At 37.1% G+C, this 15,806-nt stretch overlaps 2 protein-coding genes across 2 annotated transcripts; both read left to right on the forward strand.

The window, feature by feature from the left end:
* Positions 1 to 1,759: 1,759 nt before the first annotated feature.
* Positions 1,760 to 2,740, forward strand: LOC112667374 (olfactory receptor 52P1). The gene has a single exon (XM_025458952.3). The coding sequence runs from the start codon at positions 1,760 to 1,762 to the stop codon at positions 2,738 to 2,740; it is 981 nt and encodes a 326-aa protein (XP_025314737.3).
* Positions 2,741 to 10,024: 7,284 nt separating this feature from the next.
* Positions 10,025 to 10,990, forward strand: LOC112667909 (olfactory receptor 52N4-like). The gene has a single exon (XM_025459967.3). It carries the CDS (start codon positions 10,025 to 10,027, stop codon positions 10,988 to 10,990), a length of 966 nt encoding a protein of 321 aa, XP_025315752.3.
* The last annotated feature ends 4,816 nt before the right edge of the window (positions 10,991 to 15,806 follow it).

Below are 15,806 nucleotides of genomic sequence, written 5' to 3' on the forward strand. Positions count from 1 at the left end.
TCATGGGTATATTTATATTTATTTATCATGGGTAACCCACACAGTAAATTCTGTAGATCACTATATAGTGATTCCCTAATTACATTAAAGTAATTGCTTATTCTTTAGAATTTTTGTTTGTATAAAAATCAACTTCTTTATTTCATTGTTTTATTTTTTTAATAAATTTATTTTTTATTGGTGTTCAATTTACCAACATACAGAATAACACCCAGTGCTCATCCTGTCAAGTGCCCCCCCAGTGCCCGTCACCCATTCACCACCACCCCCACCCTCCTCCCCTTCCACCACCCCTAGTTCGTTTCCCAGAGTTAGGAGTCTTTATGTTCTGTCTCCCTTTCTGATATTTCCCACACATTTCTTCTCCCTTCCCTTATATTCCCTTTCACTATTATTTCTATTCCCCAAATGAATGAGAACATACACTGCTTGTCCTTCTCCGATTGACTTACTTCACTCAGCATAATACCCTCCAGTTCCATCCACGTCGAAGCAAATGGTGGGCATTTGTCATTTATAATGGTTGAGTAATATTCCATTTATACATAAACCACATCTTCTTTATCCATTCATCTTTCGATGGACACCGAGGCTCCTTCCACAGTTTGGCTATTATGGACATTGCTGCTATAAACATTGGGGTTCAGGTGTCCCGGCGTTTCATTGCATCTGTATCTTTGGGGTTTCTATCTCATTACCATCATGGTTTCACATGTTCTGCATAGTTCCTTTGAGCTTAAGTACTCCCCACTATAGGCTGCGTCCTCTTGGGGAGGGGAGGTATGGGAAAGGTGGGATAATGGAGAGTAGTATAAGATTTTTCCTCAACAAGAGATGAGACATTGCCATCCAGACACAAGTCAAAGTAGTTACAAAATCACTGCTAGATATTGTGGAAGAATGAAATTGAGAATTTGGCTACATCCTTTCTATGAAATCATCAAGAAACACAGGTAGAATGTGAATGAAGGATTAACCCAAGAGTGGACTGTAAAAGGTTGGAAGTTTTTATTTCAGGAATTGGATGAAGTCCAAGAAGGGTTAACTTGAACATCTTGGGAAGTGAAAACTAGGCATGTGGAGCATCCTATAAAATTGCAAATGTAGCTTGATCAGGAATATGTATAAATTTATCTTGGTTAGTGGAAAGAGTGGAAACAACTATGATAATAATAAAATCAGAAATAGTTTCCAAGCACTGGGTCCCAAACCATAATCCATTCTAAGTTGAAAAGCAAGAAAAATATCCAACTCCATCCAGTGAACTGCATTAGCAGTTTGTGTTCTAGTATGACACAAAGTCAGTCTGGACTGATACAAGTCCCATCGTATCTCTACCTGTACTTCAGAAAAGAGTACGAGTGTGTGTGTGTGTGTGTGTGTGTGTGTGTGTGTGTGTGTGTTATATTCCAGGGAAGAATGAACGAAGTTCCTATCTTTCTTTGACAACAAAAGATTTTAGCTGGAGGACAATTCTGATTTCTTCAGATGCTTGGTTGAATCATTTTTTCACATTCATTTATTTTATTTGACAACTATTATGTACCAAGTACTACTCAAAGCTCTGTACAAATATTAACCAATACAATTCTCTTAACAACTCTGGGGGACATTACTTTTAGTTTTCCCATTTATAGTTGATAACACTTATCTAACATTATATAGCTAGTAAGTGTCAGTCAAGGCTCATTCATATCTCTCTTCTGTGTTTGTCTTTCCAGGTGATGTGATACTGTGTGGTGGTTTCTGACTAGAGAAGATGCCTAGAGCTTTTGTCCAGTCTCCTAATCACACTAATCTGGACCCTTCTGTTTTTTTCCTCCTGGGCATCCCAGGTCTGGAACAATTTCACCTGTGGCTCTCACTCCCCGTGTGCTGCCTGGGCACAGCCACAATTGTGGGCAACATTACCATCCTGGTTGTTGTTGCCACTGAACCAGCCCTGCACAAGCCTGTATATTTGTTCCTCTGCATGCTCTCTACCATTGACTTGGCTGCCTCTTTCTCCACAGTTCCCAAGCTATTGGCCATCCTCTGGTGTGGAGCTGGACACATCTCTGCCTCTGCCTGCCTGGCACAGATGTTCTTCATTCATGCCTTCTGCATGATGGAGTCTACTGTGCTTCTGGCCATGGCCTTTGATCGCTATGTGGCCATTTGTCACCCACTCCGTTATGCTACTATCCTCACGGACACCATCATTGCCCGAATTGGAGTGGTAGCTATGGTGCGGGGCTCCATGCTCATGCTCCCATGTCCCTTCCTCATTGGGCGTTTGAGCTTCTGCCAAAGCCATGTGATCCCCCACACATACTGTGAGCACATGGCTGTTGTGAAGCTAGCATGTGGAGATACCAGGCCTAACCGTGTGTATGGGCTGACAGCAGCACTATTGGTCATAGGGGTTGACTTATTCTGCATTGGTCTTTCCTATGTCTTTATTGCACGGGCTGTCCTCCGTCTTTCATCCCATGAAGCTCGGTCCAAGGCCTTGGGGACCTGTGGTTCTCATGTCTGTGTCATCCTAATCTCTTATACACCAGCCCTCTTCTCCTTTTTTACCCATCGCTTTGGCCACCATGTTCCACTTCATATTCACATTCTTTTGGCCAATGTTTATCTGCTCTTCCCACCTGCTCTTAACCCTATGGTATATGGAGTTAAAACCAAAGAAATCCGGGAAAGGGTTATCAGGGTGTTTCAAAGGGGGCAGGGAACTGGGTTAAAAGTACCAGAGTGATCCAGAAGTACAGAAGGGACTTAGTCCAAAAAAGATTCTCAATATTAAACAATATTCAGTATTTGGGACTGAAAAGAGGTCTTAGTCAGGTATCAATGTCCTTCACAGTACCTCCTAGACCATTCCCAAGAATAATAAATCACAGAGGAGGTCAAATTAGTTCAGCATCCTTAACTTCCATCCAGGGAAGTATAACTTATTGAGGTTCTTCCAACTTATATTAGAAGAGCCTCTGATAATCATAGGACTTCTCTCATTTTCTGGCCTTCTCCTTATACAGCAGGCATGGATTTCTAACTACATACTTCACACTAGAGCTGATGTGTCCCATCTGCAAGGACCAGAACATAGGGCATACAGCCACAGTTAAAGAAAATAGAACTGTCAGGGACTTACATGCTTTTGCATAAATCTTATATATTCTCTATTAGCTCTTGAAGCCAAAAGAAGAGAAGGACTCACCAATACCTACAATATTAGTAAATTGGAGAGCAAGAAATTGAAACCTAGAATCCTCTGGCACAGAATAATAAGACATCTATGGATGAGAGTATAGGAGAGGTCAGGATTAGCTCTTCATTTCTAAATTTGGAATATTCATTCTACAGATATAATATTGTCTCCACCCTCCAGGGAGCCAACTTAATTTCAATGACTTGGATATTATTCCCTGAAAAGCAATGTCCAAATACCTTATTACAAGGTCCTCCCAGAGGTCATTGACTTCTATCACTAAACACATAAAGAACAGTCACTTACATGAACCAGTCAGATGAGGAATCCTAACCATTCATTCATTCATTCATTCATTTATTTAGAAGAGAAAGAGAATCATCCACAATGCCAAGTAGAGGAGATGTAAAAGGCCCTGCTGGAAATTCATAGGCTCTTTCTCCTTTGGAGAGTATCAGTCCTGAGAGCTGAACACTAAAGGACTAGCTTTTTAAAACTTCCTTTCCCAAGAATATGAATATTTTGACTGTGATACTTCACATAGAGATAGTTTTAAATATTAGAATTCAATAAAGTATGCTGAATATGTTTTTCAAAAGAAAGAAAATCATTATGTTATTCTATAGGCGGATTATCAGTGCATGGGTGATACTAATTTAATTAATTTTTCATTCTAATCCTCAAATTGAGATATTCTTAATCAATTTTTAAGAATTTTATACAATTCTAAACACCATAGTTCATCAGCTGACTTTCAATTTTATACTTCAAGTTTATAATCTTGCCAGCTTATAAACCCTATACCCCACTCTGGGACACTTCTGTACTCTGTGTTTTAAGTTCCTATCCTCAGAGTGTGGAGCAGTTCTGAAGAAAGTATACAGACATGCATATTGCAAGTATAGTTTGCTCACAATTTTGGATATTAAGTAGGAGCCTATATCTACGTGGCTATGCTTTTACCTGTTGCATAGTTTGAAAATGTGTTTACCATTTTCAGTTTTCTTATGTACCCTTTGCCCTTCATGGTTGCCTTAGTCCAGTTATTTCTATTCCATAAAGAAAAATGATACAATTAGAAGTAAACTACCTCAAATTCTAATCCTCACATTAACTTTGACATCTATAAGCATTGTTTTCTCCTTTACTACTGTACACATTTATTACTAATTCCTTTTTCTGATTAAGCAAGCTTCTCAAAATATGCTCAAGAGAGCTCAGATCACCACTCACCTCTTTTATTTTATTTATTTCTATAATTTGTTTGAATGTATTGGTACATTGACCAATAGAAAAATTTCCCTTGACCTTAGTTATTTTTTTATGCAAGTTTCTGGAAAATATTTTTGGAACTAATTATTTTTGCTTTCTTGACTCCTATTCCTTCCTACATTATAATCTGACTTCAATCACAAGCTAAAGTTTCCAGTGAACCACCTGCCATCAAAGCCACTGGTAGTCTTTTCTAACTGGATTTCAGTACAGCATGCTGTATTATTAACCATACCAGCCCAGAATCTTTCTGTTGTGATATCTGCAATACCACACAATCTTAGTTTTTCTTCTATGCCAATAATGTTTTCTTCCTTAGTCTCAAAAAAATCGTATTAGTTCAAAAAGGAAGCTTCAATGAGGTCCAAAGGGAATAAATAATTTAAAAAATTCAAAACTTAGGGTAATAAGGTTAGAAATTAAAAAAAAATCAAAGTCAATATATTTAGCTATACAGCACTTATACATTTAAATGTCATTGACAAATCCATTTCTTCAATAAAATTAGTAAAGATGTTCTGAAGATAAACTTGTCCTTGGCATGATAAAATGGAAACTATTTATTTTATTATTTTATTTTATTTTATTTTATTTTATTTTATTTATTTTTTAAAGATTTATTTATTCATGAGAGACACAGAGAGAGAGAGAGAGAGAGAGAGAGAGAGGCAGAGACACAGGCAGAGGGAGAAGCAGGCTCCATGCAGGGAGCCCGATGTGGGACTCGATCCCCGGACTCCAGAATCATGCCCTGGGCTGAAGGCAGGTGCTAAACTGCTGAGCCACCCAGGGATCCCCTTCTATTTGTTTTAAATAATAGAGTGTCATATGATTTACAAACTATCACATTATTGCAGTATTTTTATTAAATCAAAAAGCCCTGGATATCAAATTACAGAAAAAAATATTTAAATAAATTATATTATTTTATTTAATAAATACTTTACAGTCTTAACAACCTTTTTTTGGAGGTTAACAAAGAAGGACACATCAGGGAGCTTGATGTGGGACTCCATCCCAGGACCTTGGGATCACAACCTGAGCCAAAGGCAGACGCTGAAAAACTCAATCACCCAGGTGCCCCATAATATTCCACTTCTATTAAAGCAATACCTGGGTATATACTCATGTTAATAAATTTAAAAATACATATTGGTACACATTTCTTTGATGGAGAGACAAATACGTGTTAAAAAAAGTAATTTTAAAAGAGTAATTTAATGAATGTGTGAGTAAATCATTCATATAACTCACTTAATATCCAGCTTGGTTCCCTTGAGGTCTTTGCAAAACTTCATAGGAAACGGAGCCAAACCTCTAGAATAGTGACATCATTAGGTTCTATTAAAATATCTCATTTCTGATCTATATCCAGGTATCTATCTACATGCACACACACATGTTCACATATCAATATATATATATATATATATATATATATATATACACACACACACATGCATTCACATGTATATACAGATACATGTTTAGATATTTGTCAATTCTCATTTGTGCTCCCTGGAGGTTAGCTTGATTCCAATACTAAGTGTGTCTCTGAAGCTTTGAAGTGTTCCCTTAGGATATTTGGGGTATATAACATTCATTTTCCTTCAGGCTCAAGTCAATAGTCATCGTATCAAGAAGTTAAAAACTTGCCCATAGACTGATATTTAGACAACCAAGTTCCTGGAAAATCGGAACAGATATCATTTATCTCTTTGTTTTTCCTTCCAAAATCTAAGGTATTTATTTAACTAGAACAGTATATGGGGCAGTGACAAGATAATTTCCATTTTAGACACAGAAATAAGGAGGAAAAATATTTAAAGTTAATATTAACTGCTTTTTTCCACCACACAGATTTAAATGTTTAATTCTATTGACCTAGATTCAAGTTAGAAGGTTATTCAAGACAATGATGCAGGGGCTGGTGGAAATATTTATCCCTCACTTTTGACATTAAAAATTTCATTAAATGTTCATAATGTCCAAGCATCTACATAAACAACTCTTTTAAGCATATAGCAATATGTGCTTTGGGAGTGATGGAAACCAAGAATGGACCACTCTCATGTCAGGGAATAATGGGCAATATATAGAGAACAATTATAGGTCATGAGAATCCATGTTCAAATTTCTCTTGCTGCCTACCTGCCTTCTCTTTTTTCCTTACGAGTGTCTGACTTTACTTGAGTTAGACTAGGGAAATACTTACTTGAGCCAAAATATATTTTAGGCCAATATATATTATATAGCTTTACCTACCAGGAGGAACCTATTGTCATGTCATAAGAATTCAGAATGGTTTGGTGGGAGAACATAGTGTGAACCCTAACAATTGGTTTTTCTTTTTTGTAATGCAAGTGCCTGATTTTTATTGCATCCATTTCAGAGAGGCACCCACTTCCAAGATGCTATCTCAGATAAACAAATTACCAGCCAAAAAAAAAAAAAGAAAAAAAGAAAGAAAGAAAGAAAGAAAGAAAGAAAGAAAGAAAGAAAGAAAGAAAAAAATTACCAGTCATATGATTGGATAATCCCCGCATCTCCTTTTTTTTTTACAAATCTTGGGTGATTCTGATAATTGACCATTTGGGCCACTTATTTTTTTTTTCTCTTGCTGTGCTTTAAATTCCCATTCTTATGTTTTAATTCACTGATAAAGAATGAGTCTGAGATATCCTATATCCCACCCTCAACCCCAAGGAAAGTAGAACCTCAAGCTCCCACACACTTCCCTACCCCTGCCTTGACTTCTCTGTGTGGCCCCAGACGTGCCATGTGATTTTCAGGACATGTAAGTAATAAACCTTGTCTCTTTCAAAGTTTTCTGATGTTTCTGGTAACAGTGGCTTCCACCCACAATGTTGGTTATCCATAGGCTGAGACTAGGACACAATGGGGGGAAAACAGATCACTCTCTATAAATTCTGGAAATGAGGATTGACAATGAGTGGTATATCAAATTTGTACTTTATGTAAAGTGAGAGAGGTGTAGAAATATCCAGAAACACTGCCTATACACCTAGAGCAAAGTACTAGTGTATTTCTCTGGAAAATGATATTAAATTAGACTGTGGGAAACAATTTTAAATTTCTTTTAAAACCGATTAAATTTGAGGTTAATACTCTGTCACTTTGGTTTAAGCTTATATCACTAGCAGGGTGTTTGGCAAATGGATTGAATCTGTACAGAGCATAAAACTTATTGTAAGAATAAAGCCATCCTTAAATTATTAAAGTTATCTTTATAAAAAAAAGCATTTAGAAGATTATTTTATAGAAGGTACTATAGAGGAAATATTAAAACCTAGAATTAAGCGTTGTCCAGAATTGTCAAGATTGGCTTACAGTAAAGATGAAGCAGCAAAAGTGGCTAAACATTTAGAGCACAGGGAATACAAACTGAGGCAGACACATGATCATAATAGAGAAGAATTTATAAGTTTATAGACTAAGTGTATTTTTAAGAGAGAATAATAGTACATGACCCCTCAGACTTAGCTTCCTAATATTGTAATATATTTACCTATGATATATACATTTAAATTTGTATTTTTGTAAATGATATATGACAGTCCTTTGAAGTGTATTATGTTGTAAACTCATTTGTAAACAATTTTTAAAAAGGTTTTATTTATTTATTCATAAGAGACACAGAAAGAGAAAGGCAGAGACATAGGCAGAAAGAGAAGCAGGCTCCATGCAGAGAGCCCAGTGTGGGAATGGATCCTGGTACCCCAAGATTACGTCCTGAGCCGAAGGCAAACTCCTTAACTGCTAAGCCACCTGGGTGTCCCATGTAAACAATTTTTTAAAGTGTATTTAAAACACTGATGAATTCAGGGTTATAGTTTTGGTCCTAGAGGACCTAGACATCCTATTTTCCACATAACCAAGACTACCGTACTTTGACTATTTGTCTAAACTGGAGATTAATAACAAAGCAGAAATGTTAGTTTAAAACCAGTCATGGTGTTAATTTCAAAACTGGAGGTTTCATCAGATTTAAGTGTTAGTTTGGAAAGTCTTCATGTTAATACCTACTATATACTAACAAGTTACATAACAGGATTTCTGTGTTGCTCATGATTTAGGTATGGATATTTATCAAAGATAGGGTAGAACTATCATTGTTAAAACAATTAACTTTAATCAATTTTAAAGTCCCCCTGTAGAATTTTACCTCTAAATTCTAGAAATTTTACCCAGAATTTCTCAAAAAAAAATTCTGACCCAAATTTTTCTTGCTTTAATTTCTACTTCACTTGAAATTAATATGTCTGCTCCAAAGTTTATGTGTATTTTATCTAAGGATCGTACATTATTTTACTTTGTTATTTAGTTTTCTTTATTATATGGCCCTCTGTACTTCTTTGTATATATTTTTATAAAATCAACAGATTTATGTCCATTTAATAGGGCAGTTTATTTATTTATTTTTTTAATAGGGCAGTTTAAATAATTTATCCTAATAGTCCAAAACTAAGTATTTGATTTGTCCTTTGTCTTATTCACATTTTATTGATGTATTTAGGAATCATTTGCTTTCTCTGTTTTATGAGAATGTTTTGTTTAGTTAGTATTTTTACAGTGATTTATGCATTTACATTCTGCTTTTATTTTTTTTATTTTTTTTAAATTTTTTTATTTATTTATGATAGTCACAGAGAGAGAGAGAGAGAGAGAGGCAGAGACACAGGCAGAGGGAGAAGCAGGCTCCATGCACCGGGAGCCCGACGTGGGATTCGATCCCGGGTCTCCAGGATCGCGCCCTGGGCCAAAGGCAGGCGCCAAACTGCTGCGCCACCCAGGGATCCCTACATTCTGCTTTTATTCTTAGAGGTTCCTTTTGTGTTTTCCAAATAATAGTAATTAAACTATATTTCAATAATTTTTAAAACATTCTGACAGCTGTACTTTTCAGTATGATATATGAGAATCAGGTGACCCTCAGCCTATTTCCTTAGGGGAATTTTGCTATTAAGAGTTTGATTAAGGATTTCATGATTGGCTCCTATTTCTATCCCCAAAACCAACTTCCTAATGCCCACATGCAAAAGACATTACTATTTTTTTTCAAAATATAATTTATTTAAAGTCCCATGATTTTTTTGGGGGGGAATTATTATTATTATTATTTTTTGAGGAATATATATGTAGTCATATATATATATGTAGTCACCAATATTTAAATAATACAGTTTAACAAAAATAGCTTCAGAAAAATAATAACCAAACTGTCTTTTATAAGTGAATGACATTTGTCTATTAAAAAACTAGGCAAGTATTAAGCACTAAAAAAGTATTTGTTGTCTATATTGATAAATGAATAAAAAATAATACACATACAAAATAATCTATTTGATTAACACATATTTATACTCCTATTCCCTGGAAGTCAGAAAAATTGGTTGTTTGGCCAATTGAAATGTACCTAGAGGAAAAAAGGCAAAAGAAATTAAGTGAGTGACTATGACCAAATACTTTCTTCATTTATCTCTATCTAGGAGGACCCACAAATTCTATAACATGATTAATGATCATTCTAGCTTGATGATGCTAATGCTGAACCAAACAGACCTGACTCCAGGTTCATTCATTCTTAATGGGATCCCAGGACTGGAAGACATGCACATGTGGATTTCCTTCCCATTCTGCTCCATGTATATTGTGGCCATGGTAGGGAATTGTGGGCTTCTCTACCTCATCCACTATGAGGACTCCCTGCACAGGCCCATGTACTACTTTTTAGCTATGCTTTCCCTAACTGACCTTTTCATATGCTCTAGTACAATCCCTAAAGCCCTCAGCATACTCTGGTTCCATTTCAAGGAAATCAGCTTTGATGGATGCCTGGTCCAGATGTTCTTTGTCCATACTTTCACAGGGATGGAGTCTGGGGTTCTCATGCTCATGGCCCTGGACCGCTATGTGGCCATCTGCTACCCTCTGCACTATTCTACTGCCCTCACCAATTCTGTTATTGCAAAGGCTGGGCTCTCCACCTTTCTCAGAGGGGTGTTGCTCATCATTCCCTTCACTTTCCTCACGAAGCGCCTGCCCTACTGCAGAGGCAATATAATTCCCCACACCTACTGTGACCACATGTCTGTAGCCAAATTATCCTGTGGGGACATCAAGGTCAATGTCGTCTATGGTCTGACAGTTGCCCTCCTGATTGGAAGCTTTGACATCCTGTGCATCACAATCTCCTACACCATGATCCTCCGGGCAGTGGTCAGCCTCTCTTCAGCAGATGCTCGACAGAAGGCCTTCAGCACCTGCACTGCCCACATCTGTGCCATTGTTTTCTCCTACAGCCCAGCCTTCTTCTCTTTCTTTTCCCACCTCTTTGGGGGCCACACAATCCCTCCCTCTTGCCACATCATTGTGGCCAATATTTATTTACTCCTGCCTCCAGCTATGAATCCTGTTGTCTATGGGGTGAAAACCAAGCAGATACGAGACTGTATTGTAAAGATCCTTTTGGGTTCTAAGGACATCAAATCCCAAAGCATATGAAAAGGATATTTGCCTGAGTTGGGATGTGAAGGGAAAAAACGTTTCTCTTCGTCTGTTTAGGCAGGAGAATTTCCGAGAATAGGTGTATGATTTTTCCACATAAAGATGATGAATAATTCATTCCCATTAAATTTTCTACAGAATACCAAAGTAATTTTTCATGCCATATCACTGTCCATGTGAGGTTTTTTTTTACCTCTAAGTCTTCTGTGTAACTCAGGTCTCAGTAATATTAGGTCCCAAGAATAAAAAATACTAATAATAAGCTGGGGCAATTATCCAGAAAATTGAATCAAGTGAAACTAATGTTCTGGAGCAGATGACCCAAATCATCTTTTTTTTTTAATTGTAAATGGAATTTCCAGATGGATAACTGTAATTTAACCTTGGAAAAATGTATTATATATTCTCATTACTCACAAAAGTCTTTTTTTCTTAGCAACTTTTAAAACATGAAACGAACAAATGTTCTCTGTATGAGGTGTAAACCTCTGTGGTCCTTTGAGAAACTTGACCTTGTACCTGACAAGGTCTGTCCTAGCATGAGACATTAAGGTAATTACTTACTTCCCAACTGGTAAGTTGTCTTTTGTCTTCAAGGTGACTTTCAAAGAATAAGCAGTTTGAAAGGAGCTATGAATAACAGTTATGACATTTATGAAATATAATATGAATGACCATTATTTTAAAAATACAGTAAATGTATATTTCTATAAGTACAGGACTATGAGGAGCATTAGTTACTTTTCTTCTTTTGAACTGAGAATTGACTTAAGAATTGCTTAAATATTTTTTGTACAATATTCAAGTTCTTTCTAAATTAATATGAAGTAAAAGATTACAAATAATGATAGTTTTTCAGCATTGTCACAGATAGCATAAAGGAGATTGCAAAGTTGGTTTTTCCTGCCCAACTTCTAAGAATTACTTCTCTCTGATGCTGGTAATTCATAACCTCTACTATTTTTCATTTTTAAAAATATATTTTATTTATTTATGAGAGAGAGAGAGAGAGAGTGGCAGAGGGAGAAGCAGGCTCCATGCAGGGAGCCTGATGTGGGACTCGATCCTGGGACCCCAGGATTATGCCCTGAGCTGAAGGCAGATGCTCAACCTCTGAGCCACCCAGGCATCCCTGGTATTTTGCATTTTATAAAGGCATAAAATAAATAAACATTCATCACAAAAATCACCCTCTTTTCATATTTTATTTCTCTGCATTTTGATAGTAGAATTTCTTTAAAGATTACCAGTACCCATTATCTCTACTTATACATCTTGAAATAATTCTTACTCATTCCTGGTTTTCTTCAGAATCTTTCATCTCATTTTTTCACTGGAATTGCTTTTATCAATTTCACAAATGATTTTCATATTACTAAAGTTAATAGGTCCTTCTCTATTCCCATCTTGCTTGCCCTGCCTCTCCACAATAGTGAATATAATTTATTAGTCCCTTTGTCTAAAAAACCTCCCTTTTCTTGAATTCTCGAACACATCACACAGTCTAAGTCATTCTTCATTCTCATTGAATATTCCTTATAGTTCTATTTTCTTTCCCCATTCCTCTGGATTTTTTTATATTAGGATATCCCTGGGTTCAACTTTCTTTTCTTTTTGCACTCATTCCCTAAGCATTCCAGTATACATAGCCATAAATGCCATTGTATGCTAATGACCGTAGATTGATTAACTCTTTAATGGATTCATGGAAGCTCAAGTGCAAGTTCAAGGTGAAGTAACATTCATGATTTCATTTTTTTAATGGCACCTCATTATTTCTAGGTTTTTCTTTTGTTTTTACTTTGATCTTATTTCACATCTAATTTTCAGGCCTATTATCCATTGATATTCTCCATGTTTTGACATATATTCTTAAACATGTGACTATGAAGTCATTTGCTAATATTTATTTTAGAAATTTACATCCATTTTATTGTGCTAAAATAATATGTTCCTTACTTTTAACTCAATTATTTTTAAAAATGTTTTTTTTTAAATTATAGATACTTCACTTATTGCTTCTGATTATTTTTATAGACTTTCCTTGCATGCAACTAACAATATTTTCCCTGATTATAAATATACAAGTTTTTTCAGTCTCTGTCACCACAAATAGTACTATACTGGACATCTTTACTCACATGCACACATACACACATGCAAGCCCTTATGGAATTGGGGATATTTTATTCAGAACATGGAGTGGGTTTGCAGAGTCATAATCTCTACACACTATCTTTAATGAAACAGCCTTTAGACTGCTGGTCAACTTTTCAATAGAAACAATGGAAGCCAAAAGACAATGAAATGTTATATTTGAAGTGCCTCAAAAACACTTGCAACTTAGAATTCTGATCTAATGAAAAATACTTCAAAAAAGAAGATAAAACAAATATCTATTTGCATAAACAAACACTGAGTAGAAAAACTAAGTTAAGTATGTTATTCAGAATATAGAATAATGATTACCTGATGGAAGCTCAGAATGAAATATAGGAATGCACAACAAAACTAACATCGAAGAAAAAATACAACGACAACAGTAACACCTATTTTATTGGCCCAGAAGTGGCAAGAGGAACAAAGGAAAGAACAGATGAGACATGGTAAAAAAAGACTAAAGGAACATGGTAGACTTGACAAAAATTATGTTAGTAACAACATTAATGTAAGCTGATTAAGCAATTCAGTGAAAGAAAATGAAATGAAAAAATCCTAAGAAAGTATATTATTTTTAGAAGACATATTATGAATATATGTAACATATACATTATATATAATATAAGAATATTATATAAGAGAAAGCTTGTGTGGCTATAGCAGGCAAAGTAGATTTTAACACAATAAATATTAGGAGTGATAAAGTACAAAATTTTGTAATGATGACAGTAGCAATTCAACAGGAAAATATACCTAACTTTGTATGTGCTTAATATCATTATAGATACATGCATACATAATCATACTCACAAAAGAGGTGGATAGAACTAGAAGGGGAAATTGATAAATCCACAGTGAAATCATAGTTAGATATTTTAACATATCCTCTCAGCAACTGAAGAGCAGAGTTAGAAAAATCTAAACAGTGTTAGAATATTTGAACACAAGCAACTTAAACTGATTGGCTTGCACAGTAAACAACATCCACCAGGTTTAAGTATAATTTTATTTCTCAAACTAATATGAAACATTTACCAAAATAAACAAAAAGAAGATGTCAAGAACAATGCATCCCGTACATTTGAAAATATAGATGAGATATATACATATTAAAAACACTATAAGCAATCTAAGAAGGAATGTAAAGTTATAGTTGTCATGCATCTATTAAGAAAATGAATTAGTTATATAAAAATCTCGATAAGCATGTGAGTGTGTGTGTATGTGTGAATGTGTGTAAGGGGTTGTATGATAATATATTATGACCAAGTGGGATTTATTATAGGAACTCAAAGTTGGTTGGTTAAGGGGATCCCTGGGTGGCACAGCGGTTTGGCGCCTGCCTTTGGCCCAGGGTGCGATCCTGGAGACCCGAGATCGAATCCCACATCGGGCTCCCGGTGCATGGAGCCTGCTTCTCCCTCTGCCTGTGTCTCTGCCTCTCTCTCTCTCTGTAACTATCATAAAAAAAAAAAAAAGTTGGTTGGTTAAGCACACACATAAAAAAAGTTATCAATTTAAATACCACAAAATGAATTTAAAAAGGAAAAAAAATCTTATGATTATTATAACAGATTAAGACATTTGTTTTAATCAAACATCTATTCATGACAAAAACACACAGTAAAATAGTGAATTTAGAAGGAAGTTGTCTTGAGAGGGGGCAAGATGGCAGAAGAGTAGGGTCCCCAAGTTACCTGTCCTCACCAAATTACCTAGATAACTTTCAAATCATCCTGAAAACCTACGAATTCGGCCTGAGATTTAAAGAGAGAACAGTTGGAAAGCTACAGTGAAAAGAGTTTGCGCTTCTATCAAGGTAGGAAGATAGAAAAAAATAAAGAAATAAATAAAAAAGCATCCAGGGGGGAGGGGCCCAAGGAGCCGGGCTAAGGCCACAGCGAGTGCCCCCAGGACAGGAGAGCCCCGTCCCAGAGAAGCAGGAGCTGCACCAACCTTCCAGAGGGGAAAGGCGCTCGCAGGGAGATAGAGCAGGACCCCAGGAGGGGGGGATGCCCTCAGGGTCCCTGGGACACTAACAGACACCTGCACCCCAGGGAGAGTGGCCGAGCTCCCTAAAGGGCTGCAGCGCGTGCCTGGTGCGGCCCCGGGAGCACCTCGGAGGCGGCTTGGGCATCGGCTCCATGCGGAGGGGGCTGTGGGGCCCCGGGAGCACGATTCCAGCAGCTCAGGCCGCAGAGCCCAGGGTGCCGGGGACACAGCCCAAGATCCGGCGCTCCCCCCGGGACAGGCAGAGGCCGGGAGGACACTGGGCAGCCCCGAGCTGTGCAGATCAGCGCCGCCAACGCCCCCCCCCCCCGCCCCAGCATCCATGGACTGGGTGCTGCGGTAGTTACTGCGGAAGCTGACTCCAGGGCTGGAGAGCTGGCCGCTGCCAGTGGGGTTGTTCCTCCTGGTGTCAACCTGTGCCTGGGACTGAGCAGGGACCTCAAAAGATAAATAGCTCCCACTGAGCCGTGCACCTGGCCAGGGGGCTGGGCAGCTCCCTGCCAGGTGCACACACCTGAGAATCAGCATAGCAGGCCCCTGCCCCAGAAGACCAGCTGGAAGGACAGGGGAAAAGCAAGTTATTGACCAAGTAGCACTGCAAAGTTACAGGGGAAGTCGAGGGATTTACACTATATAGAATCAG

Source organism: Canis lupus, chromosome 21 (assembly GCF_003254725.2).
Source record: "Canis lupus dingo isolate Sandy chromosome 21, ASM325472v2, whole genome shotgun sequence".
Classification (NCBI taxonomy): domain Eukaryota; kingdom Metazoa; phylum Chordata; class Mammalia; order Carnivora; family Canidae; genus Canis; species Canis lupus.